The sequence below is a fragment of the Podospora bellae-mahoneyi genome, assembly GCF_035222275.1.
Source record: "Podospora bellae-mahoneyi strain CBS 112042 chromosome 1 map unlocalized CBS112042p_1, whole genome shotgun sequence".
Taxonomy (NCBI): domain Eukaryota; kingdom Fungi; phylum Ascomycota; class Sordariomycetes; order Sordariales; family Podosporaceae; genus Podospora; species Podospora bellae-mahoneyi.
Window position 1 is genome coordinate 2,641,535 of NW_026946359.1, and position 25,622 is coordinate 2,667,156.

Below are 25,622 nucleotides of genomic sequence, written 5' to 3' on the forward strand. Positions count from 1 at the left end.
GGTATCGTAAAGGTGGGGTCAACAACAAGAAGACTCCGAGTCTGATTCCTATCTCGGCCGGGGGAAACAACCACCAAACATAAGCGCGGAAGCCCCTCCTCGGCAGGCCATCTCTTCGGTAAGATGCCAAATATCGACTCGTATTCTGCCCAATGCAATGCCGAACGCCGTCCGTGTCCACCCGAATCCTCCGCTTCCCCAAATGACCAAACGAGCCACCGCTTTAACGGTAAGACTTCTGGAATCTGGAGCGGGCACCCTTACCACCGAACTTCTTGGGCTCGCACCGACGGGGATCGGCGACGAGGAGGCTGCGGTCGAACTGGATGAGGGAGCTCTTCAGGACGTTCTTGGTATGCTCGTCGATGTACTTGGCGTAGTAGGCGACCTAAAAGGTGTTAAAAGGTCAGTCAAAATCATGTTGCGGGTGCGGCGCTCGAGTATCGCTCGTCGGTTCGATACTTCGGGACGGTACGTACAACAGCCTTAGCAATCTGTTTTCCCATTGTTAGCAATTTGTCCCTGTTCCTATTCTTGAGTTTTGTTGCGAGGTGATAACATACAGCCTGGCGCACAGCGTAAACCTGCGAAGTGTGACCACCACCAGCGACCTTGATTCTGATATCGATGGCAGCGAAGTTCTCGGTGCCGAGGATGAGGATGGGCTCGTAGAGCTTGGCCCGGAGGATCTCGGGGGCGAAAAGCTTCAGAGGCTTGCCGTTGACCTTGATGAGGCCACGGCCCTCCACAGCGCGAGCGACGGCTGCAACGATGGCGATGGTTAGCGATTTCGCCCTCGGGAGTTCATTTCGACAATTTCGGCAGGGCGATCAAAAATCGGCATACCTGTGGCATTCTTCTTCTTGCCAAACACCTGGACGGCCTTCTTTTCGTTCGCCATTTTGAGTTGCTGGCAAGAATGACTTCCTGTTGTTAGTTCGGGCAGGCTCAGCAGGCTGTGATTTTTCGGCTTCAGCTTGTCAAAATTTGTGTGTGGAGGGGGAAATCGGTATGGGGCTAGCGCACCTGCGCCAGCAAATCACGTGTGTCAATTGTGGCTAGTGGCAGAGTTTGTGGCTGGTGAACCTGGGCCTACCTGCACTCCAAAACCTGTGCCCACTCTGCCGAAGAGCCCGGCGTTGAATTCACTTTAGGCCCACATTTCCCGGTGATGCTCCCCCGATCCCATCCATGCCGTTTGCTGTCGTGCACCCCACTATCTCCGGTCGAACTGGCGTCCTCCGTTGTTGTTGCTGTTTCCAAGGGTTGGATTCACAAGGGGGTTTTTCCCCTTCGACTGTCCATCCTGTCAAAAAACCCGATAATTTCTCTTGTACCCTTGAATCTCCTGATGTTTTCAATATCCGGTCTTTTCATTTTTACATTGTACACCATGGTAATACTGGAGCCGGTGGATTTTATGAATGCCTACCTCTCACCTTGAATACGGATGTTTATTTTCATGTTGTGCTTGTTTTGCCAAGGCATGACAGTTCCGATCCGCTGACGACGTTGAACGATATGCTGTCATCATTGTGAGGCGATGCCAGGCGAGCGTACCAAAGCGTACTGAAGCCGTAAAGGCGTTTCTCTCACCGAGCGCAACGCTGCTGAGCCACCGATCCTCTCAGGCGTCTTCTTGCTCGGTCATCAGTGAAGGCATTTGGAATATCTTCCTAAGTGTGATTTGGAAGTTGCCCGCAGTTTCGGGAAGAGATGGAATGCTTTTTACCAAACGACCGGCCGAGCATGGCGCATAGTGGTCGTCACCCAAGATCTTGGACAAGCTTGGCAGGCTGCCTCCATTGACCTCATTGGGCAAGTCATGGGAACAAACGGAATCCCATTGGACCTCAGCCACCTCGGGCCACGTTATCGGTCATTCATTATCAGCGTGTGCCGAGAAATGTCCCACGGTGCAGTTTTCTGATTCAAGGAGGCGCAGTGGCATCATCTGCTCCCGCACCTTTTCGCTTCAGAAGAGTTGCTTTGGTGCTTCCGTTGCCAGGATCCACTGTGCTGAAACTTCTATTGGGCAGCACGTCACTCACTCTCAAGCGGTGCCTGTCTTTGTTCATCTACTCCCGCCACCCCTCTGCCAACAAAATCCTAGAAAACACATCATCTAACACCACCTACATCACCACTACTTGCAGCAGCAAAACGTGGATTTTTAGACGTTTACATCGATATCAGTTGAATCTCGCCTTCGCAGAATCTACAAAACATCGCAGATTGGAGCAACAGAGAAAAGCGATATCAAATAGCCACAATGGCTCCGCTCGTCTCTGATCAGCTGGAGAAACGCCAGTCGTAAGTCGCGACTTCATTTCAATCCCCCCGCGCATCAACCACACTTTATGCTAACGATTATCTCTTCCAGCTGTCCTTCAGGGTACTATTACGACAGGGGTTACTGCTACCGCAACAGCGCCTGGAGCTGGTGGGGACGATGGGTATTCGCAGGTCTCGCCGTTCTCTTCGTTCTTTTGGTGTTTGCGCTTCTCTTGTATGTTTCCCCTACTGTCTCTTTTATCGTCGCATAACGCATTGCTAACGTCTTTCGCAGCCGTAACTCACGCCGCAGAAGAAAGCAAGGCGCCCGACCACTCTACGGCACCGGCTGGATGGCACCCGCACCGCAGTACTACCCACCTCCTCCTCAGTACACCCCTCAAGACCAGAATCCCGCTCCTCCAGGCGGGTACAAGTACAACGGGAACGATGGGTATTATGGCAATCCTCAAGCTGGAAGCAGTCAATATGGCAGCCCGGGTCCTTATGGTAACCAGGCGACGAGCCCCTACGGTCAGCAAGAGGGCATTCAGCTTCAGCAACCCGAGCACGCTTATCACCGTGGAGGTGACGCCGATTATGCCCCTCCTCCCGGACCTCCGCCCAATGCCGCCACCAAGCCTTAAATGGCTAAAATCCTGGTTTCGCATCTTTGTTTGTCAGATGCTGGGAGGAATGAGTTCTTGATTATGGCGTTCAGGATGGGTTGGGTAAGGGATGTAGTTACACATTCCTGAGACAGGGTTTTTACGTTTGGAAAAGGGAGATGATGGAAGGGAAGATTCAAGACGATCCCTTGTGGGATACCCCGTTTATGATGGCAAAACTTTCCTTTTTTGTTGTTCAACTACGCAGTACGCTGTTTTTTAGAGGTACACTAATTAATGCATGATATGGGTTGACGAGCCTCACATATGTTGTCGTGATATCAGAGTTTCGTGTATGATATCATCGTGCTGGTTGAGTTGCTCGGGTCGGACGAAAAGTAAGGAACGCAGCCTGAGTTATGTGGTCAAGCAGGGCTCTCCCTGGGAAGAGCTTCGCATATAGGAAGACCAGGCCAGCGTGAGGCTTCAGCCTCTGAACAAACAACGAGCTGCAGCTGTAAGTGGCGAATAAGCCTTACTTACATCTTATATTGGTATGTGGTTGCTTGAGTAGGTCCGTGGTGTTCTTGATCATAGCTGATGTGCATTATGGTGCTCACGCTTACTGGCCCTTGGGCAGGCCGGTTCTCATCTTATCTGCCGTTTCGTTTATCAGATTTAAGACCTTTTCATCCTGTTCGGACTGGACAAGATATTCAGACGTCTCATCTCATAGCGTCGGACTTTTCCAAGGTTTTCCTCAATGAGCTACGTCGGAGAAGTGGCTGATACAAGTGAAGATTTTCAGGTCGAGTTGGTTGCCTCTTGAAAGATGTTCAGGTCTCATATTGCGATCACTCCGGTGTGTGTTTCGATGAGGGGGGGTAGTGTTGAGCGATGCAACTTGGAAAGTTTGGTGCGGTATAATGAGATGAGATGAAGCTTTTTAGTGTAAATGACGACGCTCGTAATTTTATAAGTACGTGTATAGAGAGAACAGTATGCGCTGGTTCTGTGGCCGCGTGTTGCATTGCTGCGAGAAAGAGGCGAAGGGAAATGGAGGCTTTCAACGGCAACATGTACCGAACAAAAGGACTGGGGACGGAACAGCGGAAGGTCGCTTTGACGATCACGAAAATAACAGGGGTTGGAAGAGGTGAAATTGGGCCGGCAGCGGAGTGTAAACCCCGCCTTGGCTGGAGGCCGCTGCAACGAAACTCAACCTTGAGTTCAAGAAGTGTAGTGACAAGTGAAAAGAAAATGTGTCAAAATAAACAGGAAAACAAGGCTCCCATTGCAAACCGCCAGCAGGCTGAAGAAGTGCAAGAAGCAGACGTGCGAATCCAGTGACGATTGGACCCTCTTTGACCCCCGTCGGGCCGCAGGATCAAAAGACCCCACCCGTACCTGCAGCTTGCCGGCGCCAGATGAACGAGGGGCCCGGGCCAATGCGCTTGTGAGATTCTCCCCCCAAGGGCTCCCGTCTTTTCTTTTCTCCAACGGGAAACCCTCCTCCTGGTGCCTTCTCCTGAGCCAAAGGGCTGACAGCGCCCACTTGGTTTCACGTCTCCCTGAAGTGAGACGAAGCAGAACCACTCCTTTGGACACACTGTTCGTCCTGTCTTCGCAGGTCATCCTTCGGGATTTTGCCATTTCCGCTCTCTTTTCTTGCATAATCCGCGTTTGTTTCCCCTAAGTCCACTCTTTTTCATGACTAGTCAGTTACCGACATCGCCAATCGCCGCCCACGATAACTGCTCTCTGCCAATTGAGGCCGTTGATGATTTTTGCCTCGATCGCGTTACCTACGACCACTTTCATTTTCAGCATTTGCCTTGCTACGACTGCATTTACTGTAACCAGAAAACCCAACAACCAGGTTCAACGCGCGACGCATCACTTTGAACTGTTTGACTTGCTTTCATCACTGGGAGGGAACTGGAAACCAAGACGGAATCACGCACAGAAGCTCAAGACGATCATACACGCGCGATAACCAGCCGCACAATGGAGTTGTAGCGCTCATTGTCTACTACGAATCATATATCATCGACATTACTCGTCTTACCCGTGTCTATTCGACACCGTGCGCTTGCTGCGAAGGGGCCCTTAGAACTACCAGTGGGGCCCTTCGTTTTCCGAAGCTAGAACAACTCAACAAAACTACGAATATTCGTTATTGAGCAAAGCTTAGGACAGCTTTAAATCTGGGACAAGGCAAGATGCCTGCGGTAGATGTGGCTATGAGGAGGAGTGTAGGGGAAGGGTTCTTGGACTTGCTGGCTCGCGCGATTCATCCGGCTCTCGTGCGGAGAAATCTTGAGGGACAGATTGGAGATGTCCGGGCAACATTCGCCAGTTGGGACAGCTGCATGGCGGAATCCTATTGCAAGTAGGTTATTCTCTTTGCCGCCGAGCTTTGGGTATATTGCTGACGCGTTGCTGTTTAGATGGTTAGTAATCGGGCTCATGATTCTTGGGGGTATCATCATTTTCTCCGTGCTATGGTGCATCATTCGCTGCGCGTGCTGCGCCAAATCATGTTGCTGCTCGTGCTTCAAGTGTCTCCAGTGCTGCGGTAATTGCTGCGGGTGCTGTGACCCTCCAAGGGGGGACCGAAGGCAGTATCTTGACGAGCCGTACATCCCGCCAAATCAGGGTTACAAGTCGCAGGAGCCTATGCACCTTGGGTATGACAGTCGCCCTACTGCACCCCCTGTTTTTAGTGGCGGCGGCGGTGGTGGTGGTGGTGGTGGATATGCCGCTTCGACGGGCGTAACAGGCAAACCCCAATATGCTGAATTCGATGTCAGCAAGAACAAGCCTGGAAATGAAGATGCACTTCCCGAGATGCCGAGCTGGGAAGGTGCGGAGAGCAAGAAGATCGTGTTGGAACAGGAGGAGGAGGCCGTGGAGATGAACCAGTTAAAGAAGCCCGAAGCCAACTCACCAAACGCGCACAGCCCGACCATGATGAATGGAGTGGCTGCGGCGGGTGCGATACCTGGGCGTGGTTCTACGAGCCCGAACCCGGGGAACAGAAGCCCTTACGGACCACCAGGCGCTGGAGCACAATCTAATGGATACTGCCCTCCAGGGGCTGTGGCTAACGATCCATACAACCAGATTGCGCAGAGTTACAACCAGCCAGCGGGTGGTTATGGACAGCCGGGTCAAGGGTACGGTATGGCTCCAGGTGCAAACGGACCAGGTGCAGTGGGAATAGGTGCAATCGGACCAGGACGCAGGTCTCCTGGCAGCGTTGGCGGCGGGTATAATACTGGGTATGACAACAATGACTATGGACAGCCGGGCTACGGACAACAGGGCTATGGACAGCAACAGCAAGGTGTGACACCTCGGCAGACGGGACAGGGTGGTGGATATGACAACTATGGCGACATCTACGACAGCTACGGCACTGGGACGAATAAACCGTATGGTGGCGCTCAGGAACTGGACGCTGGCAGCTATGGGCAACCCCCATCAGCACAAGCAGCTGCTGGACCTCAGGCGGGTTATGGAGGTGCCTATGGCCAAGGCCAAAGACGGACACCTGGCCCTCAAGCCGATGCAGGGTATGGCAACCCCAACCAAAGACGGACACCCGGACCCCAGAGTGATTACAACAATGGCTACGGTGGAAGCCCAAGACGCACCCCTGCGCCTCAGGATAGCTACGGCGGCGGGGGTTATGATGTTCCCGCCCCAGCATATGGCAGCAGTCAGGACAGACGGTCGCCTGGTCCCCAGCAAGGATACGGCCGCCCACCCCCAAATAGACAATACTCGTCGTCTGACTCTCGCGGTCCACAACGTCAGTACTCGGGCAACGACGTGAGCTTGTCCTCCGACAACATGGGAGGGTTTGATTTCGGCACAGGCTACAGCCGTCCACCACAACAGCAGCAACAACCAAGCAGCGGATACGGCCGTCCTCCACAAGCACAGCAGAGCAGTGGATACAGGCAACCGACGACTCCCGTAGTGGAGGAGCAGAGCGCGGCGTACCCGGGGTATAAGCCTTATTCACCTGGACCTCCCCATTGATAAGTTGGTTTGTGATACCCTGATCTTTTTTTGTATAATGGAATGTATTGTACAGTTCTCTATGGGAAGGATGTGTGGTGGCTGCCAGCTGAGCTTGCGGCAGGGGGGTTTGGGATGTTCATGGATGATCTCTTTTCTTTTTCTCGAAATTTTTGAACATGGTGTGGAGAAGGGCATGATAGATGGTGTTTTTATGATTATTGTCCTTCGTTTATGATGGTTTTGGGAAGAGGAGGGGGGGTTCATGTTAAGGCGCTTTTTGCAAAGAGGGTGGGGTTTTCGATTCGAACTTGTGGCAAGAAGCAAAGTTGACTTTTATTTTTGGTTTTCTCGGGAAAAAGGGAAACAGACCCTGGCGGTGGCTATTTAGGGTGGTGGTGGTTTGGATCGCATTTAATGGGATCAGTGGTTGTATATAGGTGACTACGACAGATGTGGTGAATGTACCTGGTTGTTCCTAAGTACGTGGGTGGGTGGTTTTGACCGGTGCTGGGTTATAGAGTGATATGTCATTCGCAATACTGTTGTTAAGCGCTGGGATCGAGGCTTTGTGGTGTATGCGTGCCTTGTTGGCTGCTTGGGTGATGATGATGCCTTGGGCTAGTCTTTGGGGGGATTTGCAGTTGTCTGGGAGGGATGTTGGACGTGGTTGACGGTGAGCCAAGGGATAGAGCTCAGAAGGAAGGTTATGCAAGCTGACAGAAATAGGGTGAGCCGCTGCTATCAACTCGGCGGTTTGGCATGGAAGGCTCACGAAGCATTAATAAACATGGCCCTGCCTAATAATCAGTCAGGTTAGTCCCCAACAAGATATCTGCATTGTCGAGGACCATGTTGCAAGCGCTGACAACCTCCAGAACTTGGTAAGATGTTGGATGTGTCGGCCAGCTCCCTTGTTATTGATCGTCCATCCAACGGACCATGTAGGAACACGGAAGAAGGTAGGTAGGTGTGTTACGAGCTGCCCAACAAGGCAGAAGAAAAAAACTCTTCATCGTCCGCGAGTTCAATCTCGGCGTTTTCTTATTATTATGCTAATCCGCTGAGAATTTTTTTTGCAAATGTCTTCGGGGTTCCGTATTCCCCGGACTTGGTTCGTACTTTTCGTATACCATGTCCGTTGCCGGAGTAAAGAAAGTCATTCGTTCCCGGAGCGATACAATGATCATGTTTTGGTAATGTATGTGTATTCAAGCAGAATTAGGTGACACAACAGCGGCAGCCAGTCAAGGGTCCTCTTCGGGCTTTTTTTTCTTTCTGAAATTCTAGAACATGATTTTCGTCCTCGTTTTGTGAAACTTGGAAAGCTAGCAAATGATGTTGTGCTGTGGTGCTTGTGTAATTGTTGCATTTCCAAGAAGCCCTACAGGTTGGTCCGGTCGGTTGTGGGGTTGATTGTACACGCAAGCCAAAACAGATAAGTAAGATTGGTTGGCAGAGGTATATCTTAACGGACTTGGGCTGAATGTGAGGTTGGTGGAGTTGGTGGTCATCTTTGGGGGGTTGGGTACCTGTGTTGCTTGGTCGGATAATAGGTCTGGGGTTTTGGAATCATAACTTCGAGTCTGTTTTGAGCCGTTTGACTGGCTTTGGCCGTTGTCTTTTGGCAGTTTAACAGAGCCTTGTGAGCGGCTAAAACCCGCACCAGGCGGAGCTGTAGGATCCAACGGCTGGGTGTTGTCAGCTGTTGAAGTCTACCGCACGTCTCTGCGCTTAGAGATCAGATCTGTTGGTTGGATGATCGAACGAGTCATTCAACATAGCCAGCTAGCCAGCAGCAGCAGTTTCCTTCCTTTCGGGTGCGCGGGAGCCGGTAGTGGTGACGCGGGTTGTGCGGAAAGTTAAAAGATCCCCCCAACCCGCCCAAGCCTACTGACGTGGTCTGGTGGCGGTGCAAAACTGGAATGATGAGTTGACGTGCGTGCTCCATTCAGAGCTCCGTATTGGATGGTGGAGAGATTTCTAAATCCGAACATTTTTTACGGATGCTAGGAAAATAGGAGTTCCGAATTGAAGACGGAGAATGGGGAAATGGTTGCGAAAGTTTTCCGTTTCACTTCTTCCCGACTGTTTGAGCTACTGTTGGTCGAAAAAGATCAGGTGAAGTTCTGATCTCAACGGTCGACGGGCGATTGGGAAGTCTATTTCCGCGCTTCTAGAAATCTGGGGATGAGCCCCGCCAAGCACACAACTCAATCTTGGCCACCCTGCAAGCGGCAGGCATCTGATCTTTTTTAAAATCAACGCTTGCACTGGAAGAGGAAGGACCAGTTGCAGGGGTTTGGAGCGCCAAGTATGACGTTGTCTTGAGGCCTTGTTCCCATTTCTCCAAGAATTTGGATGCTTGGGGGGGCAAGCCCAAGAAATCACAGAAATGAAAAGAAATCTTCCGGTGGTCTTGGTGTAGTGCAGGATTGCTGGGCAGGAATATGCCCCTTTTTTTTTCTGTCTCTCCCACGCACATAGGGACAGGTGACAAGACTGAAGATGCGTTCGGGTATGTGTGGACAACAAACTTTGCTGATCGCCCAGAGGCCATGTCAAACACCGAACGAACCATTGTACCTGTCTTGTCAGAAAGAGAGAGACATGCAGCATTTATTGGCCGAGAATGAAGGATGAAAAAGAAGCGTTTAGACCTGAGCTTCAGCCGTGGGAAGTCACTTGCTGCCGTCGTATTCGGAGAGCCCCCGCCAAGTCTCCTTCCTACGTACAATCTTATGTTTTTTGATCCTTCAGTGTTGGGCCTCCACGTTGTGAGGGGACCTCTTTGTCTGACTGCTCGAGTGTCCATCTTTTCCCTTTTTATTCCCCCGTTTGCAAACGACCCAACGGATTTTTGTCCATCACCACACCAACTCTCAACAGAGAACGGGCGACTCCAGCAGCTCGTCAAGGTTACCGCTGTTATCGACTCTCCACCGGTGAATCGGTCGATCCACTTGGTGTTCCAGCTACCGAAGGGTCCTGCTCGGCGTCCCAAGCCGTCGATCGTTTGGATTTGTACACAGACTACCGTCTGGGAGTTTGAATGGACTAATGAAAAAAGACACTGGGGATCTCTGGGCTGGCTGGGTGAGGCCAAACCATTTTACACAACAAAAACTGCTCAGCCGACACCATGTCGAGTAAGTCGCAAAACGGTCGTATGAGCGTCTTTGGTTTGCGGCTTCCCGCGTTTCACTTTGAAAAAGAAAGCCAGGACAAGAGCGAGGGAGAAACAGACGTAACTAGTCTTGGCAGCAGCACAAGCAGCGAGCTCTCTGCAAAGACCGAGAGGCCTGCTACGCCACGTTCCGAGACGGATAGCGGCAGCTCTGGGTCTCCTGTTACCGGGCATTGCTGTACGTACCCAAGCACAAGCCTAGTGTGTACGAGCCAGAACAGTGGGTTCCGAAGATCTGGGTTCATGGTTGCTCACCACGCGTTTTCATGCAGATTCGCACCGTCGTTTCCCTTCTCAGCCCCAGAACAGGCCGATCCATCGAAAACCGGTTCCGAGCAAGTCTTATACCCCCTATACCCCGCCAAACAATACCAACGCAGCTCCAACCACCACTACCACTACCACCACCACCATCAAAAACTACACCAACTCGACCGGCCCCTTTGAGCCGCCTAATGAACCGGTCAGTAACGTGAAGCGTAACGACTCACCTCTTCAGCCTGTAACCAATTTCGCGCCTTCCTCACCACCACGCCCACACCACAACGTCTTGGGTTCTCCCTTCCAGCCCAAAAAAGCTCCCACCATGCCCGTCTCCAAACCCCCTCCGCAGCAGGCCATACCGGCCATCCATCCACACTTAGCTTCACCTCCCCGCAGCGTACCGAATGTCATGACGACGGCAGCTACCCCGGCGGCCACCACAGAACCCAGAAAGCTACAGAGAAACAGAAGCCCCTCCCCCGAAGGCCCTCCTCCATCGGCGGCGGCCAACAAGCTCCATGCAAACCGTCTTCACTCTCGTCACCAATCCCCAGGTGCGGCGCCTAGAGGTCGCAGTGTCTCGGCCCAGCCACCCACAGGAGGAGGACCAAGGGGACCCTCTGTCGATGCTTCCAGGGCAGTGTCCAACCCACTCGAGTTCCGTGCGGACTCGCAGCCACGGTCCAGCGAAGCAGGAGGGAACCTCAGTCCCACCGCTGCGGCCGGCGGTGCTGCCCCTCCAGAAACCAAGAAGAAAGTACGGAAGAGCTGGCTGCCTGGGGCAAGGTCAAGGTCCAACTCGAACGACTGGGGGAAGCCAAAGGGCACAGGAGCGTGGATCATGTCGCCGGATAACCAGGTGGATTACAATGTCGCTCCCTTGTTTACCGGGGATAAGGTGAGCAACCTCGATCATGAAATGCTTGGCGAAATCACATTTCTCACCTTAATTTCTGATGTCATAGGTCCCCGAGCTATGGAACGAACAGGGGAATGTGCTGGTGTACCTGCACCCAAAGGAAAGAGGGCTCGGACCTTCGTTTAGGGTGCATGATTATGCGTTCAGTTCGTCGTTGATACTGAACGAGCTGTTGGTGCAGGAGATGATGGCATCGGCGGCGATGAGCTCCGACTTTTTGGGGGTGGATGACGCCGAACGGCGCCAACAACGGCCGGGGCTGCAGTCGCGAAATTCTGGAGGGGGCGGTGGTCTTGTTGCTGATGGGCACTTGTATCTGCCTCTTGGGAACAACGAGGTGGACTGCCTCGTGGCGGCGAGGAACTTGTTTGCGTTTTTGACGAACCAGCCTTTGGTCGGGACGCCTCAGCAGCCGACGCTGTTTCAAGCGCTCATTCAGATTTCGGAGCAGTTGAGGCAGTTCCAGTTTACGAATTATGACGGGACTTCGTACGGCGAGTCGGTGGACGCGTCGTTTGATATGCTTCTTGATCAGTTTCACATCGCCGATGTTAGACACAGCCGAGAGAAGACGATTGAGGGGTTGGTGTTGGGGGAGCACATGAAGTCTTGGAACTTGTACAACGAAGCGTTTTCTCATGCGGTGGGGAAGTATGAGAGCTTGCTTGAGCTTAAACTCCCGCTCTACAACAGCATCTCGGCCGTCACGAGGGAAAGGCTGGAGCGCGCTCATCTGAGTCTTGCCAACCGCCAGGCCAACGTCCAAGGCCGCCTCGAAAGCTTTGAGTACCCCTCTCTCTTCGCCGGCACCGCCAGCTCCACCTCCAACCCAGACTACCGCATCGTCCGCTTCAAAGAATGGCGCGCCGCGTTTTCCAGAATGAGGACGTTTGTCCTGGGGTACTACAAGGACTTGTTCGGGTCCTGGCCACCAAAGGCGCGCTCGAAAAAGAACCACTTTACCCAGTCTGGTCTCAACCGCCAGTGTCTAAAAATGCTGTATTCCGACCTCTGCGCGCTGTATGACCTCTTGGTGGACAGACAGTCGATCACGCCCCGGGTGATCGACCAGGACTACTACGGCGCCGACTCGAAAAACGCGGAGGGAAAAGAAGACAAGAACAAGCCCAGCATGGAGCTCATCCCGGCGTGCGTCTCCGCCCTGAGGCAGATGCTCTCCGAGTTTGAAAAGTCTTCCCCGCCGGTGCTGCCGCCCATCCCGTTTGACATACCCAAGATCCCGACCATGACGGCCATCTACGAGACGTACGACAATCTGCCCGACAAGAAGAAGGCCAAGTTTGACAAGGGTTTGCAGGCGCACGAGCTGCAGCTGATCATGATCAAGTCGAGGAACATGGACACGGACGCGCTGGGCATGCCTTTTTTGCAGGCGTACAAGGAGTTTGAGCTGAAGGAGGCCAAGGGGGTGCACCCACACGACTTGATTGATCACCGGATTGGGCACTGGTTGTTTTTGTATGTCACGCTGCAGAGCCTGCCGATGCTGGTGGTGGACGCGCCCGGGTTGCATTACACGGAGGGGGTGGAGTACTTTTTGTGCGAGGCGCCGCAGGGGAACCCGCCGTGGAGGGCCGAGGACGTGGGGGAGGTGAGGAAGATGTGGTATCAGACTGCCGATCAGAAGACTGTGGAGCTGAGCGCGGATGTGGTGCTCTTTAGTGTGGAGGGGGTTTACATGAGGAGTCATTGTTGGCTGGCGGGGAAGGAGTGGGAGGCGCAGAACAAGGAGGGGGGGGTTAATGGGAATGGGTTGGCGGTGCCGGGGCCAACGGCGGGACAGATTGGGGTTGCGCTTGGGGGGGAGGGGGGAGGGATGGGGACAGATGATATGATGATGGCGGGGGGGTTGCCTTTTGCTAGCCCGTTGCATCCTCCCAGGGCTGTGTTTGCGGATATGGATCCGTTTAATGCTGGGGTGGGGGGGGGACATTCGAGAAGGGATTCGGATGGGAGTGTTGTCGCGCCGGGGTCATCGCAGGTGAGGGCACGGAGTGGGAGTCCGGCGCATCGGGCTAGGCATGCTTATCGGGCGAGTATTGCCATGGGGCTGGAGCCGTTGCCGCATGTGGGGAGTGACGCGCCGCCTCTGCCCGGGGACAGGACGTCTCGGGTGCCGAGTGCGGGGTCTGGGTCGAGCAGCCCTGGGTTTACCGGTGGGATATACGGGCCGGGCGGGCTGAGGGCGAGCAGGTCGGCGGTGAACTTGACCGGCCAGCAGGGGCAGCAGTGGCATGTGGGGGATACGCATATGGGAATGGGATCTAGGAAGTCGAGTTATGGTGGTGCTGGGGGTTTGCCCGGGGGGCCACCACCTGCTATTCCTGCCGCAGGGCAAGGACACTCGAGGGAAGGGTCTCAGGGTGGGAGCACGTTTGATGATATCTTGAAGGGAATGGACACGGGAAAGAAGAAGAAGAAGGGGTTGTTTTTCTGAAAGAGGAGGGTGTTACTTTGTTGACAGGCAGGCCGGCGCTTTTTTTGTTTGGAAATGGTTAGGGTTGGGGCAGGGGATACAGGACAGATTAGTGACACATTTTCTTTTTTTTTTGCACATGTTTTATCTTGATTACCTTTATTTAACTCTAAACTTGTTTGTGAAAGAAAGAGAGCGATACTTGCATCTGGATAGATGATACCCACAACTTGTATATTCTTTCGGGTTTCTTGGTTTTGCTATCTTGGACTTTTTATTTTTAGTTTGGGGCTGCTTTATATTGAGTTGAGGTACTAGCTGAGATAGTTGAGATAGCACTTGAACAAAGACACTAAACTGAATATTTTCTAGTTTGCCCTCCTGTTGTCTGGCTGTGGAATATCGGTGTTGCAGTTCAATGATATTAGAAGCACATCAGATGAGGCACTCGTAAATATCTTTCTCAAGATCAAATCTTTTTATTTCTGGAGAAATCACAAGTTACCTACCTTACCCAAGCTAAAATCTTGACTGGAACATGGGAAGATGAATTAGCCAAGGAAGCGAAGTACATTGTGCAGCATATGCAGGTACCACAGTGCACTAATGCAACTTTGACATGATTCTCGAAGTTCGATGTGGAAGTGACAAGTGGGTGAGAGAGGGGTTCAGCTACCGCAGCCTCGTCTCTTTTGCCCATTCCGTGGTTTTTGAATTTCCACTTCTTTTTTCCAATCTTCCACCGTGGCCGCTGCTTCAAAAAGACACACACATGAACATGGTCGAGATGGCCAATCTTCTCACCACGTCCAGTGATGTCGGTCATTGTTTTCTCAGGCTGGTAAAGCACGCAGAGCTAGGTAGGTAGATCGTTATGATGGGAAGCTGAACTTTTGGACGTGATAATACAAACTCCATCTCATTGGCTGCCTCGGACTTGAACTCAGAAACTGGATGTGGTTGTTGTAAGTTGATTCACAATATTACCAAAGCTGTATCATCCAGTGAGGCTATCCCTTGACAGAGGTTCAACTGCCATACGAGTGAGGTCTCATTGGGGTCGGTGTTTCAAGCCTTCTTCTTCCACCACCATGATTGACGATTTGGGGTCCAAAAACCCCAACAGCACACTCTCCTATACCTTACCCGCAGATGTAAATCGCCGGATCCTCGGTATCCGGCAACCACCTCGACTTCCACATCTGGCCCCCAAATGTAAAAATCCATCTACATGGTGGCTGCCTCCCTGGCTGACGCCTCAACCCTCCATTTCCAGTCTTGCCCTCCTCGGCACTTGTAAATCAATATAGTAAAAAATCCTGATAGAGTCATCTCACTTGAAAATGTTCCCATGTCTCTACATTGATTCAGCTAGACACCAGGCTCCAAGCCAAACAACGCCATTACCAGCCTCATCCCATAAACTATCTACCTACCCACCATACCCAACCGTCCTCAAAATACCAGTCTGCCTGGGTACGTAGGTAGGCATTTACCAAAGACAAGAAAAATGAGGACATCACAATCCCACACAACCTTACCCGCATACGCAAATGCAAAATCCCGAGATCTCGGTAGTGGTGGTGGTGACATAGCTGCCCAAGGCCATCAGCCAACTCTTCTCAAAACAGCAAATCTCCCAAATCATAAAACACATCATCAAGGCAGACTGCGCAAATCCAACATCAACACCCAACACCCCCATCTGCGGCATGGCGTCCGGCCCAACACACCACACACGGCGCCGATGCATACGCACCACCCTCCAAGAGCAACATCTCAATTGTACCATGTTGTGCATGTCTTGGTAGTGACTAGTCCATGTGCACGGTGCCAGTGACAAAAAAGTGACAGCTGCGCGTAACACCCTTTCCCCCCACCTACGTAACCCTCCTTCTTGCTTGAGCTTGTAATTGAATTTGTACCCAAGATATCATTCAAGTTGCTTGGTTTTTTTTTTTTTTTTTTTTTTTTTTTATTTCCCTTTTTGCGCCCGCGCATTGGCGCTCGTCAGATCCCACCCCAAGGCCGACTTTGACTCACCTTAAAACAACACAAACAATAATGAGTGCTTACCTGAAAGAAAAAAAACCCGCCTACCGTTCCAGGAAAGCAACAATCAACACGAAATCATACCAAAGCTGGCCGCATGAAATCCGGCCTGTGCAGACGCCCGCCGGCCGGAGGTTCTTGTCTAAACTCTGATGGTGGGGTGGCCTGGTGGATGATGGATGGTGGGTTGCATGCGAGAAGGGGCCGCCCCCCGTTGCGCAATGGCATGTCCCGCAAGGCTGGGCCCATACAAAAAAAAGTGTTGCTCCAATTCTCCGAAAGTTGAAGTGTCCCTTCAAGATGATGTTGTTCATCACCGCAAAATTTGACAAGATTCGAAAACAATCCGACGGTCATAAAAACTTGAGATGGTCCATTTCCCCCACAGGTAGGCTCCTGATAATCGCTCATGATCATTCGGCGCTCTGTGAACCTCTAAACGCTTCAAATCCACCTCGTCCTAGTTCTCGGCCTGCGGTATCAAAAAAAAAAAAAAGGCAAACGAGTTTTCGCAAATGCTGTCCTAGTCGTGTCTCGTCCATCCCTAGATCGCAAAAAGTATTCGATTTCATCAATTGTAACATTCGCGTCGCTATCCGCGTGCTGTGACGTGCGCATTTGAACATAAGTGCCTCTCCCGTGCTCCCGCGGGCCGCCCAGAAGACCCCATTTTCTGTAGCCCGTCTCGATTTCCGGTGAAGCAAGGCCATTCCATTGGATGGTTGTATAAGTGTGTTAGAGCTGAATTGACCAATCAGACACCCCTGCCACACCGATTTTGGAAAACCGCCCAGGGCTCACACACCATGGAGGGGGGACCAGAGACTAGAGGAGGCTCTTCGAGCTGCCCCAAGGCACAGAAAACTCGACGAGAAACCCTCGCCTGGCTGCTTGTCTCTCCTCTTTTCTATACCCGTACCCTCTGGCCTTTAAAAGAAACATCTCGGTTTCCCCAGCTGGCCCGGACCTATCGTTGGACAAACGACCTCCTGAAGAGAAAGCTTTGCCGTATCGGTTGCCTTGTTTTGTGTCATTCGAACTTGGCTCACACTGGCCTGCTGTCTCATCCACATAACCACATACCTAGGCGCCGCTAGCCCCGTATTATTGATCCGATCTTGGACCAACCATGTCATCCCTCATGCTTGACCGCTCCAGAATTCGCGGTGCAGGTGGGTTCCCATGGGGGGAACCTGCTGCTGCACCCCGCAGCCAGGGACTTGACCGGGACTCTGCAAGTACCTCTTCCCAAAGTGACGACTTTTCCGACCTCTTTGACTGGACGGCATATGAAAGGCATGGCACATCTGATGTGACCACACAATCCCAACACTCGGCCGAAGGCGCCAAGGGTGTTCCCGCATTCCCCAGGTCACCCCAGTCGTCACCCCAGTCACCCGGTCCTGCTTCCGATCTTGATGGGGATCTTCCCATGCCAGACGTTGAATCAGACCCCCACGTTCTCGTCTGGCCCGTCCTAGGACCGGAACCAACACGCGAGATGTCGCCCATCGAGCTCCGTCCCCCTCACCTCGGCCAACCAGACATGACTGCCCCCAGAGCTGTCCAAAACGAGCGGCCCCAGAGCAAGAGGCCTCGAGTTCTGGAATCCCCAGAGCAGACCAAGGAGGTACGCGATGCCGGTGCGTGCTACCACTGTAGGATGAACAAGAGCAAGGCAAGCAGGGCCTTTTCTTCCCTTCTCCCTGCCCACCTCATTGCTGACTGGGTCTCTGTACATAGTGCTCTCCTACTTCTGCCTGCGAACCCTGCTTGAAACATCCCAAGCCCGAGCTGGCCTGTGTTCGACAGCTTCTGTCGAGCATGGTCGCCAGCCAAAGTGGTATGCTTGTCTCGGTGCCATGAGAGCCGAAGTAAAGACTGACTGTGACGTCAAGCACGCTGGAACTTGAGCGAGCCTCCGAGGCGTGAACCCATGAATGAAGGCGGGTCCTTCGTCATTTTTATCTCTTTCTCAGACAAGACCAACAGTCGTTGCTTGCCCTTGACGGTGGCTCCCTTCATTCACCCTGACCAGGGCACTCGGTTTGGTATCTCATTGTCATCGCAACCGCTGCAAGAGAATGCCCTTCTGGCGTGGGCACAGGATGATATGCAGATGGATGACAGAATCGATGACTTTGAGTCGCTCCTCAACCACTTCCACATCCACCATGTCCGCGGCGAAGGTTTGAAGAGGGCCATGGACCGCGCAACTGCGGGCAAGCCGATCAAGGCTGTGGAAAGCCAGAAGAAGCTCTTGTCTAATTTGTTAGAGTTGAAGCTGATGTGGAAGATCTGGAGTTGCAAAGACTTCTTTGGCCGGCGGCAAGAAGCCGGTGCTGGCCGCCCCCTTGGGTTGCAGTTCTCCTCCGTTCAGAGCTGGCTTCGCTTCACCGCGGCCTCGGCAATTTCGAGGCTCGAAAAGAACATTCTGGAGGTCTTTGATGAATACCTCAAGAAAGATGCTGCTGGCTTGACAACCGCGACCAAGCCGATTCTCGAGCTTTCGAGATGGGTGTCGCTCTGGCAAATGATCTTGGTCTACCGCCAGTCGCTCAGGCTGCTCCAGGAGCACAATGAAGCGGAACCATATGTGCCAGGAGGTGAGCAAAACCCCAGACAAAGTACTCCACCACCGTTTTGGTACTAACAACAAAACAGTTGAGACCAATGAGAAGCGACGGAGGTTTCGAACGACAACCGCGGACTTGTTTCGTAGCGTTGTTGTAATTTACTGGGAGCTGTTCCACAAGCCAAAGACAATTCAGAATATCCAGAACCCCGAGGTGAGACTTTTCGGAGATGATGCTCTCCATAGAGGGTTCCAGAGCGTGGTGGCTGCTGTGCCAACATTCTGTGAGTTGCCGTCCTAAAAATCGGCATCGGCGATGTGATCGACTGATGGTAAATTTCCCAACAGACCAGCAAGTGGCAAATCTGAGTTTGCCGGCAGACGAGTTCTTCCGGGCACATCTTGTCGACAGAGACCTCAAGAAGCCCAAGACGAAGCGCCGCTAGCTTCATAATGGTGTAGCTCTTGAGTGAGGGCGCTCTGGGTATTTGTTATGATTGACGATGTCGATGAGGTTGATGACTCGATGCCATTTATGACGATTGATGACTGTTTTCTTGGCGTTATGGATGGGAAAAGACAAGGCCCCCGCGGGTGGTTGGGGTGTTTGGGTACTCAAGAATGTTGCATAGGCCCGAAAGGTTGCTTGATCTGGCATCAAGACTTGTCAGGTTATGCTGAGCCGGGCGCTGGAGGTTTTGTCGTCTTTGTGAGGTGCTACTCTGTTTTGCCTTTTGTCTGGGAGAAAGTCGAAGAGAGGTTGTCAGATACGTTCCAAAGATAGAAACATACTCTCAACCGTCCATCCATCATGGCCTTGAGTGCAGCCTAGCCGTCCATATTCAACAATCCTGCATCAAGCAAGTACATTGACTGTGACGATAACCTTCTTCTTTTCGTCACCATGCTTCCCGACCTTCTTGAACAACTCCCTCAAGTCGTCAAGATCGAGACCTCTCGAGGCCTCTTTGCTGATGGTGATCTCAAGATGTAACTTGTACTTCTTCCCCTGCTCAGCGCTGGAACGGAACGAGATCTTGTCCCTGATGGCCTCATTAGACTTGGGCCACGCTGGAATGACTGTTGCCAGTGCTGCTGTTACAGCCCCCGTGTAGTCTGCCCAGAAACCAGCGTTCGGATCTGCCGCATCGACAAGCTCGCGAAGATTCCGCTGGAGCTGTTGATCGATAGGGCCCAGGTTTGCGCCCCAGCGTGCGCAGAGAGTCACAGCCAAAACCGCGCGAGCCAGATGCGTTAGACCCGGCGAGTCAGGATGGTTGATGGCATCGTGGAGAGCAGAAGACGCGTTGGCAGCATCACTCTCGCCCATTCGACACCAAATGTGGCTGGCGTAAAGGGGACCAAGCTGCAGACTGAAGACGCTGGCTACGCTGGTCAAGTCGAAACCGGGCGGAAATGCCGAGTGCAAGGTGCTGAGGAGGGCTTGTAGGGTTGTGCCACCTTGTGCTGGACCCGAAGGAATTGAGCTCTCAATGTCATCTGGAAGTGACAAAGGATTGCTGTTCCTGATTTCCCGAGGTAGCATCATCAGCAACGCACCCTCCCGGTTGCCCCCTGAGCAGAACGTTGCTGAACGTATAAGGGGCACTGCTGCAATGAGAGCTTCAACAACAGTGACAATGGCTGGGAACTGGGCACGTCTGCGTTTTGACATGCCAAAGATTTTGCCTTCAAAAGACGTGTTGACTTTAAGCATCTCCTTGGTTTTGTTGAAGAGCTGTCCAGAGGCCGTGTATGATCCGATTGATGGGATCGGATAGGGCTGGATGGGATTGTTGTGCATGATCATGCTTCCGTAACCCCGGAACCCTCCGCCGCAGAGAAAGATATCGATCCCCGCCTCCTTTCCCCTCGCCTCAGCAGCAAGCTGGGCGAGGGTGGGAAACTTGGCGCACAGTGTCTGAAAAGCCTTAGCCATGCCATCTTGGAGCTTGGCTTTTTCGGACGTCTGCACATCGACGTGGGCGGTATCGAGAATCTTGATGAGGCGAGCAGCTCCAAACGGCAGACTCTGTCCCGCAACCGCTGCTTCCACCTCAGGAAGAGGCTGTCCCTGGTCCTCTTGATGCCCAGAAGTACCAGACGTGTCCATCCACGTCATCTGAACACTTCCGCCGCCGAGATCGAGAATCAAACCCTTTACATCAACAAAGCTTGACCGAGCCCCCACGGCGCCAAAGAGGGTCTCGACTTGAGGCGAAAGGATATGCACGCTCAGATCGGGAGCCTCGGCACGTATCGCCTCGAGCATAGACGCGGCATTCTCGGCCCGGCGCATGGCTTCTGTCGCAAAGACGATCAGCTGACTGGGAGGCACATCATAGCTGTCGACAGCAATAGACCTGAAGCGTGCCAATGTCTGCGAGACTTGCTTGATTGTGGCATCGGGGAAGACCAAGGGATGGTCGCCATGTGCCGATGTTGATGGCCGGTTCAGGGCATCGAACAACGAGATGGCCGCCCTTTCTCGGTAGAGACACTTGAGCAGGCGGGCCCGAGGAGGGCAGAGATCCGAGACAGAGAACCGAATGCCATTGCTTCGAGGGAAGCGTGATGTTTGATTAGGGAATGGTTACGGGGAAGGAAGAGAAGAAGGGGCGCTCGGCTTACCTTCCCATGTCAACCAGGGCATAGCGGTGGTTTTTGCTGTTGGGATCCCATCTCGGCAACTTCTCCTTGTAATTGCCAATAGTGACAATATCGACGGTGGAGGACATGGTGATCAATTGGGGGCGGAGTAGCGAGTGGGTGTAGTAGGTAGGTAGGTAGGTAGGTAGGCAAAGAGGTGAAGTGGACGCTCTGACTTTTGGGTTAGGCAAATTTGGAGCAGCGCCCAAATGTTGCTAGCCTCGTGACGTTACTGCCCAAAACTCGCGTCGTCCTTTCTCAAAGGCCCGTATCCGATAACGCACGCAATCTTTTGCGTATTGCAGCTTCCATCTGCAACTTTGCGCAACGTGGTCCGGCGCGACTGGAGCAGCTTGAAGCAGACTCGGAACGACAACGTCGGATGTGGTCCCACGATTTGGAACTGGCTGATTCACCAATGAACTGTAAGGGCCCGAGATGACGTTAGTGCAACCATATCAGCCGATGACGCCTTAACCACCGCGCTCCCATCCTCCGCCTATTTATGATAGTGCGCTATCTTATCCCACGCTTGTCGTTTCAACCAACAATGTCAGGCATAGGAGGCTGTGTAACGCAGTAAGTATGAGTAAGGATGCAAATCTAGTATGTATTATTTATTATTATTGGTATACCTTTCATGTCTTGAAACCCTTCACTGGCTCTCATGGCCATACTGTCGCCCTCAATGTGTCCGCCTTTTCTGAAGATCCAAGAAGGATCGAATACCTATCCTGATGTTGGATAGGGGAGCTGGTGGCGAGAGACGGTGGCTCTCCGTCTGCTCCTGGTACAGAATTCCGCCTGAGTGCGATGTTCCAGTCAAAGATGGAGCCGCTCAGGCCAACGGTCAGTCCAGCCCGAAGCATGATCTCGTAGTCGACGAGCGCACGCTGGTCCCATGTGAGTTGCTCGAGAAGCTCCCGGCCTTCCGGTTCATCCAGCATTAAATCCTGCTTGTATACCATCGTCACGCCCACCGCCTCAGCCTTTTTGGATAACTTTCGTCTGCGCTCTTCTGTTTCTCCCGTGGCAACAAAAGCAAAGCCGGCCGTTGAGTTGGTGACAAGCTCGACCAAGGTAGAGACCTGTTCGTCGAAGGGTGGAAAGATAGGAGTCGCATCCGCCTCTGTCCTGAGGTGTAGTCCGGGGAAAGTGCTGTGCTGGAAACCCTGCTTAGGGTCCAGATTCAGTTGATATTTCATGTGCAGATTGTACAGCGCAATAGCGGCGAGCACTCTGGCGTCTTTACGTGGCCGTAGAAGACGGCCAAAGTTCTTGGCCAACTCTGGGTTCCCATATGCTGTTGGGAAAACCGAGCTTATCACATCGGATCTGAACCGTATGGGAAACGGACGTGTCTCTGGGTCCTCTGTCCTGTCGATGTACGACTTGATCTGCTCCGACAACGTATTCATGTCTTCAATAACGGAGCCATTCAGTTTAGCTCCAACATCTTGTAAGCTAATCTTCCGAGCTGATTGCACCTGTGGCACATCCCAAAGCTCGTTCATGGATCGATATAATTTCAGCTGCGGGCAGTGCTCCGATAGCGTTTGGTTGAGGTATTCATAGTCGAACAAGTAGTCGATAAACTCCCCGATGTAGGGACCGCCGCCGTTCTTGGGCCGGGTATTCGCAACGTTCTTATCGTCGCGCTTGATGATCCGGGGAAGAACCAACTCGGCTGAACAAATCCATCCGTCAGTTTGTGTACCTCTTTTGAATGTCAGACTTCTCCATCTTACCACCAGCCTCGATAGCGAAGCGAATGCAGTTCAGATGCGCGTCTTTGACTTGGCCAAAACCTCCGGATTGGGGATCACAAGACAGCATCAACCCTGGTGTCCAAGTCTTGCTCGCGCATAGCTCCGAGATACTACTGCCATCTAGCTGTCCGCCAACATCGTGATCCAAGAAATCCGTGATGAAGATATCCCTTTCGCTTTTGAACTGGCGAACGACGCTGTTATACGCTGGCTGGTCCGAGACCATGTAGGCGACCAACCATACGACAATCAGCGCCGGACCGGCGAACTTGAGCAGATAAACGAGGCGCGGGGAGGCCAGCATGGCGACGACTGTTGAGATGGAACAATTGAATGATCACATCAGGCCTCGACGATTTCAGCGAAAAGCCAGAGGTGTCCAAAATGAAGAGTGAGGCACAGTTGAATTCTCACTCAGGCAGCGAGAAAAGGAATGTATCCCCCGATGCCTGCTCAAGGGATTCCAAATGCCAGCTGAAGGAGCTGATGAGAGATCATCCCTCCCAAAAGGGAATAGCCCAAGCCATTATCAATGGTGTGCCGCGTGTGCACACCACCAGCCCCATGCTTATCATGGAACCTGGACCTGAATTTGTGCCCTGAGTGTTTTTGATGGAAGAAGGTGAAGTTTGGTATGGGATTGTGATGTTTTTATATCCGGATATATAACGTCTGGGCTTGGCCGTCGTCAAGCTGTCAAAGTGCCTTCCCGTCACGGAGGCGATGGATCAAGGTAGTGCCCGCATATGGATAGAGTGGCACCCATCCTTAGCACCTCTGATATCAGCCGTCCACAACAACAGGAAGACTGTGCCTGGAAGCTTGTATTAATGTATTTGTTTCTGAGCTTGTGCGCTAGTTGTTCGCTGAATTCACCGCTCCTATTCTCCGTGTGGAAGTACCCAACTTAGAAGAGTGCGTAAACCAAGCTGGTGATTTCAAGAGCGAGGTGTAGAGTCGCTTCTTGAACTCATGGACATGGCCAGTACAGAACCAGGTCCCAAGATCGCCATCATTCTTCCCGAGAGAATAAGACGCGGGTCGGAGAGCGGTGCGTCCCACCGAAGCCAGAGGTTTTGATACGACGATACTATCCAAACCACGTTCTGTGTATTGTACTATGTGGTCTCATTTATAGAGCGCAGGTGTGTCTGTAGATGCTCGAGCGCACAGACGGGCGTGCTTGTAGAACCTAGCTTCTCAGATTCTGGTATATTTGCTCCGTTTCAACTCGACAGCATATCAATGCACAAATGTGCCTAAACAACGACAACAGGACTGACATATCATGAATTATCCCAAAGTGGCTCCAATAGCCATCAAGACGAGCCCTTGCTTCGTATTTTCATGCGCACAAGGATGCGAAAGGGGAAAGTTGTGGGAGTTTGCGGGATGTGAGTGGGCAGAAAACAACTTTAAAAACGGCCACTTAGGGTCGCCCGCCCAAACGCGTCTGGCACGCGAAAAAACGCGACGGATGCCCCGGTCAACCCCTCCCACAACTTCACAAGCGAGGACCGTTGTTGATGTGGTCACACAGTGCCTTCTTTTCCCTCTCGTCCCAACAGTGTCCTGGGCTGCTATCATTCCCATCTCATCAACCGCTTCCTTGGGATCAATCTAAATGCGAAATAGCTGGATCATCCTGACTTACCGTCTTAATGCAGCGGAGACACCCCGCCGGAGGTGTCTGACGTAGTAATATCCATCATCTCGATCTCTTCCCCAGTCGCTGGTCCAGAGTCCACCCGCGCTTCTGCGCATCTTTTTTCCCCGCCAAGTGGTTTCCTGCATGTCGACTTGCAGCACGCGAGAATTCCCCCAGCCCCTTCGTTTTCCCTCGTTCGCCTCGCCTTTTTTCTGCAATCCATTCGATTCGCTCTGCGCTGCGCGGCGCGTGAAGGAATCACGAACCCACCCACTGTCACTACTCCTCCCCCACTCGCCTGCCACTCCTGCGCTACTTTCACAAGCCACTGGCTGGTCCTCGAGCTCCCATCCATCCCCAACCGGAGACGCGTTGCTGCCAGCCGAACAGCTACGCTGCCCAACTGGCAACTTGATATCCATAGTCAGATCCCCAAGAGGTTCACGAGTCTGCGAATCCACGAATCCACAACAGTTTGCCCTGCACGCTGCCTGAGGTTGGGGTTCCATCCCGGACGCAGCATCGCACACACCCTGCGGCAAGAGCTTGAAGTCGTCTTCTAGCGGGCCTGGGCCCTGTCGGCGACTACTGCGAGTGAAGAGTGGATAAAGTGTTCAGGGGACCTTGCGATCAAGGGTCCGCTGCCCTTCCTGGCGCCGCCCACATTCACAGTCACCACCCCCCACCCCCTCTTCTCTGCCCAGCAACAGCACACAGCACAGTTACATATTCCCAACGTTCCCGTCTGCTGTAGTCCCCTCCCCCCTTCCTCCCCCTTTTCCTTCTGCGCAGTCACTCCTTTTGCGACCAGATTAAACGGCCGGTCGCGCTCGGCGCAAGGGTCTCAGATGCTCTACGGACACTCCAACACATGACGGACAGCACAGACAGACGACTACGAGACTGACGACACGGTACTTTTTCTTTTTTCGTCACAAAATTCCGGCGATAATCTCAACCTCCCTGATCTGGATTTTCCGTTTTTCGCCATTATCAATTGCCCGAGGAGCTTATTGTTGTTGTTGCCGGACCTGAATCTTGCGGCTGTGCACTTGCTTTTTTGCGGTTGCGTTGCTCAGACCCCAGCTTTCCCCAGCCCATCCGTCACCTTTTGACCAGCCATCCGATTTTGACATGCGCTACGCTACCTTCCCACTGGCACCAACAAATCCCCAAAACGCGTCAAAACTCCCACAACGCGCCTCCAGAGC

General features: G+C 52.7%; 9 protein-coding genes across 9 annotated transcripts; 5 read left to right on the forward strand and 4 right to left on the reverse strand.

Moving 5' to 3' along the window:
- Positions 1 to 416: 416 nt before the first annotated feature.
- RPS16 (40S ribosomal protein S16) lies at positions 417 to 1,716 on the reverse strand (the record flags this gene model as incomplete). The annotated part of the gene is made up of 5 exons (XM_062874087.1): positions 1,688 to 1,716; positions 1,433 to 1,663; positions 847 to 1,297; positions 564 to 763; positions 417 to 494 (listed from the first exon to the last, which is right to left on the reverse strand). Exons 3-5 carry the CDS (start codon positions 899 to 901, stop codon positions 417 to 419), a joined length of 333 nt encoding a protein of 110 aa, XP_062737195.1. The 5' UTR covers positions 902 to 1,297; positions 1,433 to 1,663; positions 1,688 to 1,716.
- On the forward strand, positions 1,192 to 1,539 carry QC761_108105 (uncharacterized protein; the record flags this gene model as incomplete). The annotated part of the gene is made up of 1 exon (XM_062874088.1): positions 1,192 to 1,539. One exon carries the CDS (start codon positions 1,192 to 1,194, stop codon positions 1,537 to 1,539), a length of 348 nt encoding a protein of 115 aa, XP_062737196.1.
- A 208-nt stretch (positions 1,717 to 1,924) lies between the features above and the next one.
- Positions 1,925 to 3,226, forward strand: QC761_108110 (uncharacterized protein). Its single transcript, XM_062874089.1, has 3 exons — positions 1,925 to 2,313; positions 2,384 to 2,509; positions 2,570 to 3,226. The coding sequence occupies exons 1-3, from the start codon at positions 2,273 to 2,275 to the stop codon at positions 2,919 to 2,921; spliced, it is 519 nt and encodes a 172-aa protein (XP_062737197.1). The 5' UTR covers positions 1,925 to 2,272; the 3' UTR covers positions 2,922 to 3,226.
- A 1,878-nt stretch (positions 3,227 to 5,104) lies between these two features.
- Positions 5,105 to 6,932, forward strand: QC761_108120 (uncharacterized protein; the record flags this gene model as incomplete). Its single annotated transcript, XM_062874090.1, has 2 exons — positions 5,105 to 5,274; positions 5,333 to 6,932. 2 exons carry the CDS (start codon positions 5,105 to 5,107, stop codon positions 6,930 to 6,932), a joined length of 1,770 nt encoding a protein of 589 aa, XP_062737198.1.
- Positions 6,933 to 7,181: 249 nt separating this feature from the next.
- On the reverse strand, positions 7,182 to 7,765 carry QC761_108125 (uncharacterized protein; the record flags this gene model as incomplete). Its single annotated transcript, XM_062874091.1, has 2 exons — positions 7,182 to 7,627; positions 7,740 to 7,765. 2 exons carry the CDS (start codon positions 7,763 to 7,765, stop codon positions 7,390 to 7,392), a joined length of 264 nt encoding a protein of 87 aa, XP_062737199.1. The 3' UTR covers positions 7,182 to 7,389.
- Positions 7,766 to 10,080: 2,315 nt separating this feature from the next.
- On the forward strand, positions 10,081 to 13,739 carry QC761_108140 (uncharacterized protein; the record flags this gene model as incomplete). The annotated part of the gene is made up of 3 exons (XM_062874092.1): positions 10,081 to 10,276; positions 10,371 to 11,260; positions 11,328 to 13,739. The coding sequence occupies 3 exons, from the start codon at positions 10,081 to 10,083 to the stop codon at positions 13,737 to 13,739; spliced, it is 3,498 nt and encodes a 1,165-aa protein (XP_062737200.1).
- A 1,013-nt stretch (positions 13,740 to 14,752) lies between these two features.
- RTG2 (retrograde regulation protein 2) lies at positions 14,753 to 21,083 on the reverse strand (the record flags this gene model as incomplete). The annotated part of the gene is made up of 2 exons (XM_062874094.1): positions 14,753 to 20,903; positions 20,977 to 21,083. The coding sequence occupies 2 exons, from the start codon at positions 21,081 to 21,083 to the stop codon at positions 19,202 to 19,204; spliced, it is 1,809 nt and encodes a 602-aa protein (XP_062737201.1). The 3' UTR covers positions 14,753 to 19,201.
- Positions 16,741 to 19,128, forward strand: QC761_108150 (uncharacterized protein). Its single transcript, XM_062874093.1, has 5 exons — positions 16,741 to 17,448; positions 17,514 to 17,613; positions 17,669 to 18,376; positions 18,435 to 18,629; positions 18,694 to 19,128. Exons 1-5 carry the CDS (start codon positions 16,900 to 16,902, stop codon positions 18,789 to 18,791), a joined length of 1,650 nt encoding a protein of 549 aa, XP_062737202.1. The 5' UTR covers positions 16,741 to 16,899; the 3' UTR covers positions 18,792 to 19,128.
- A 451-nt stretch (positions 21,084 to 21,534) lies between the features above and the next one.
- QC761_108170 (uncharacterized protein) lies at positions 21,535 to 24,022 on the reverse strand (the record flags this gene model as incomplete). The annotated part of the gene is given in 4 exon segments (XM_062874095.1): positions 21,535 to 21,561; positions 21,672 to 22,681; positions 22,743 to 23,871; positions 23,886 to 24,022. 3 exon segments carry the CDS (start codon positions 23,065 to 23,067, stop codon positions 21,535 to 21,537), a joined length of 1,362 nt encoding a protein of 453 aa, XP_062737203.1. The 5' UTR covers positions 23,068 to 23,871; positions 23,886 to 24,022.
- Positions 24,023 to 25,622: the final 1,600 nt, after the last annotated feature.

Bases quoted from the DNA above. Each gene is read 5' to 3' on its own strand.
- QC761_108110 (XM_062874089.1), top strand. From the start codon at position 2,273: ATGGCTCCGCTCGTCTCTGATCAGCTGGAGAAACGCCAGTC. The intron at 2,314-2,383 runs GTAAGTCGCGAC...TATCTCTTCCAG, and splicing joins CAGCTGGAGAAACGCCAGTC to CTGTCCTTCAGGGTACTATT. The intron at 2,510-2,569 runs GTATGTTTCCCC...CGTCTTTCGCAG, and splicing joins TTGGTGTTTGCGCTTCTCTT to CCGTAACTCACGCCGCAGAA.
- QC761_108150 (XM_062874093.1), top strand. From the start codon at position 16,900: ATGTCATCCCTCATGCTTGACCGCTCCAGAATTCGCGGTGCAGGTGGG. The intron at 17,449-17,513 runs GCAAGCAGGGCC...CTCTGTACATAG, and splicing joins GTAGGATGAACAAGAGCAAG to TGCTCTCCTACTTCTGCCTG. The intron at 18,377-18,434 runs GTGAGCAAAACC...ACAACAAAACAG, and splicing joins GGAACCATATGTGCCAGGAG to TTGAGACCAATGAGAAGCGA.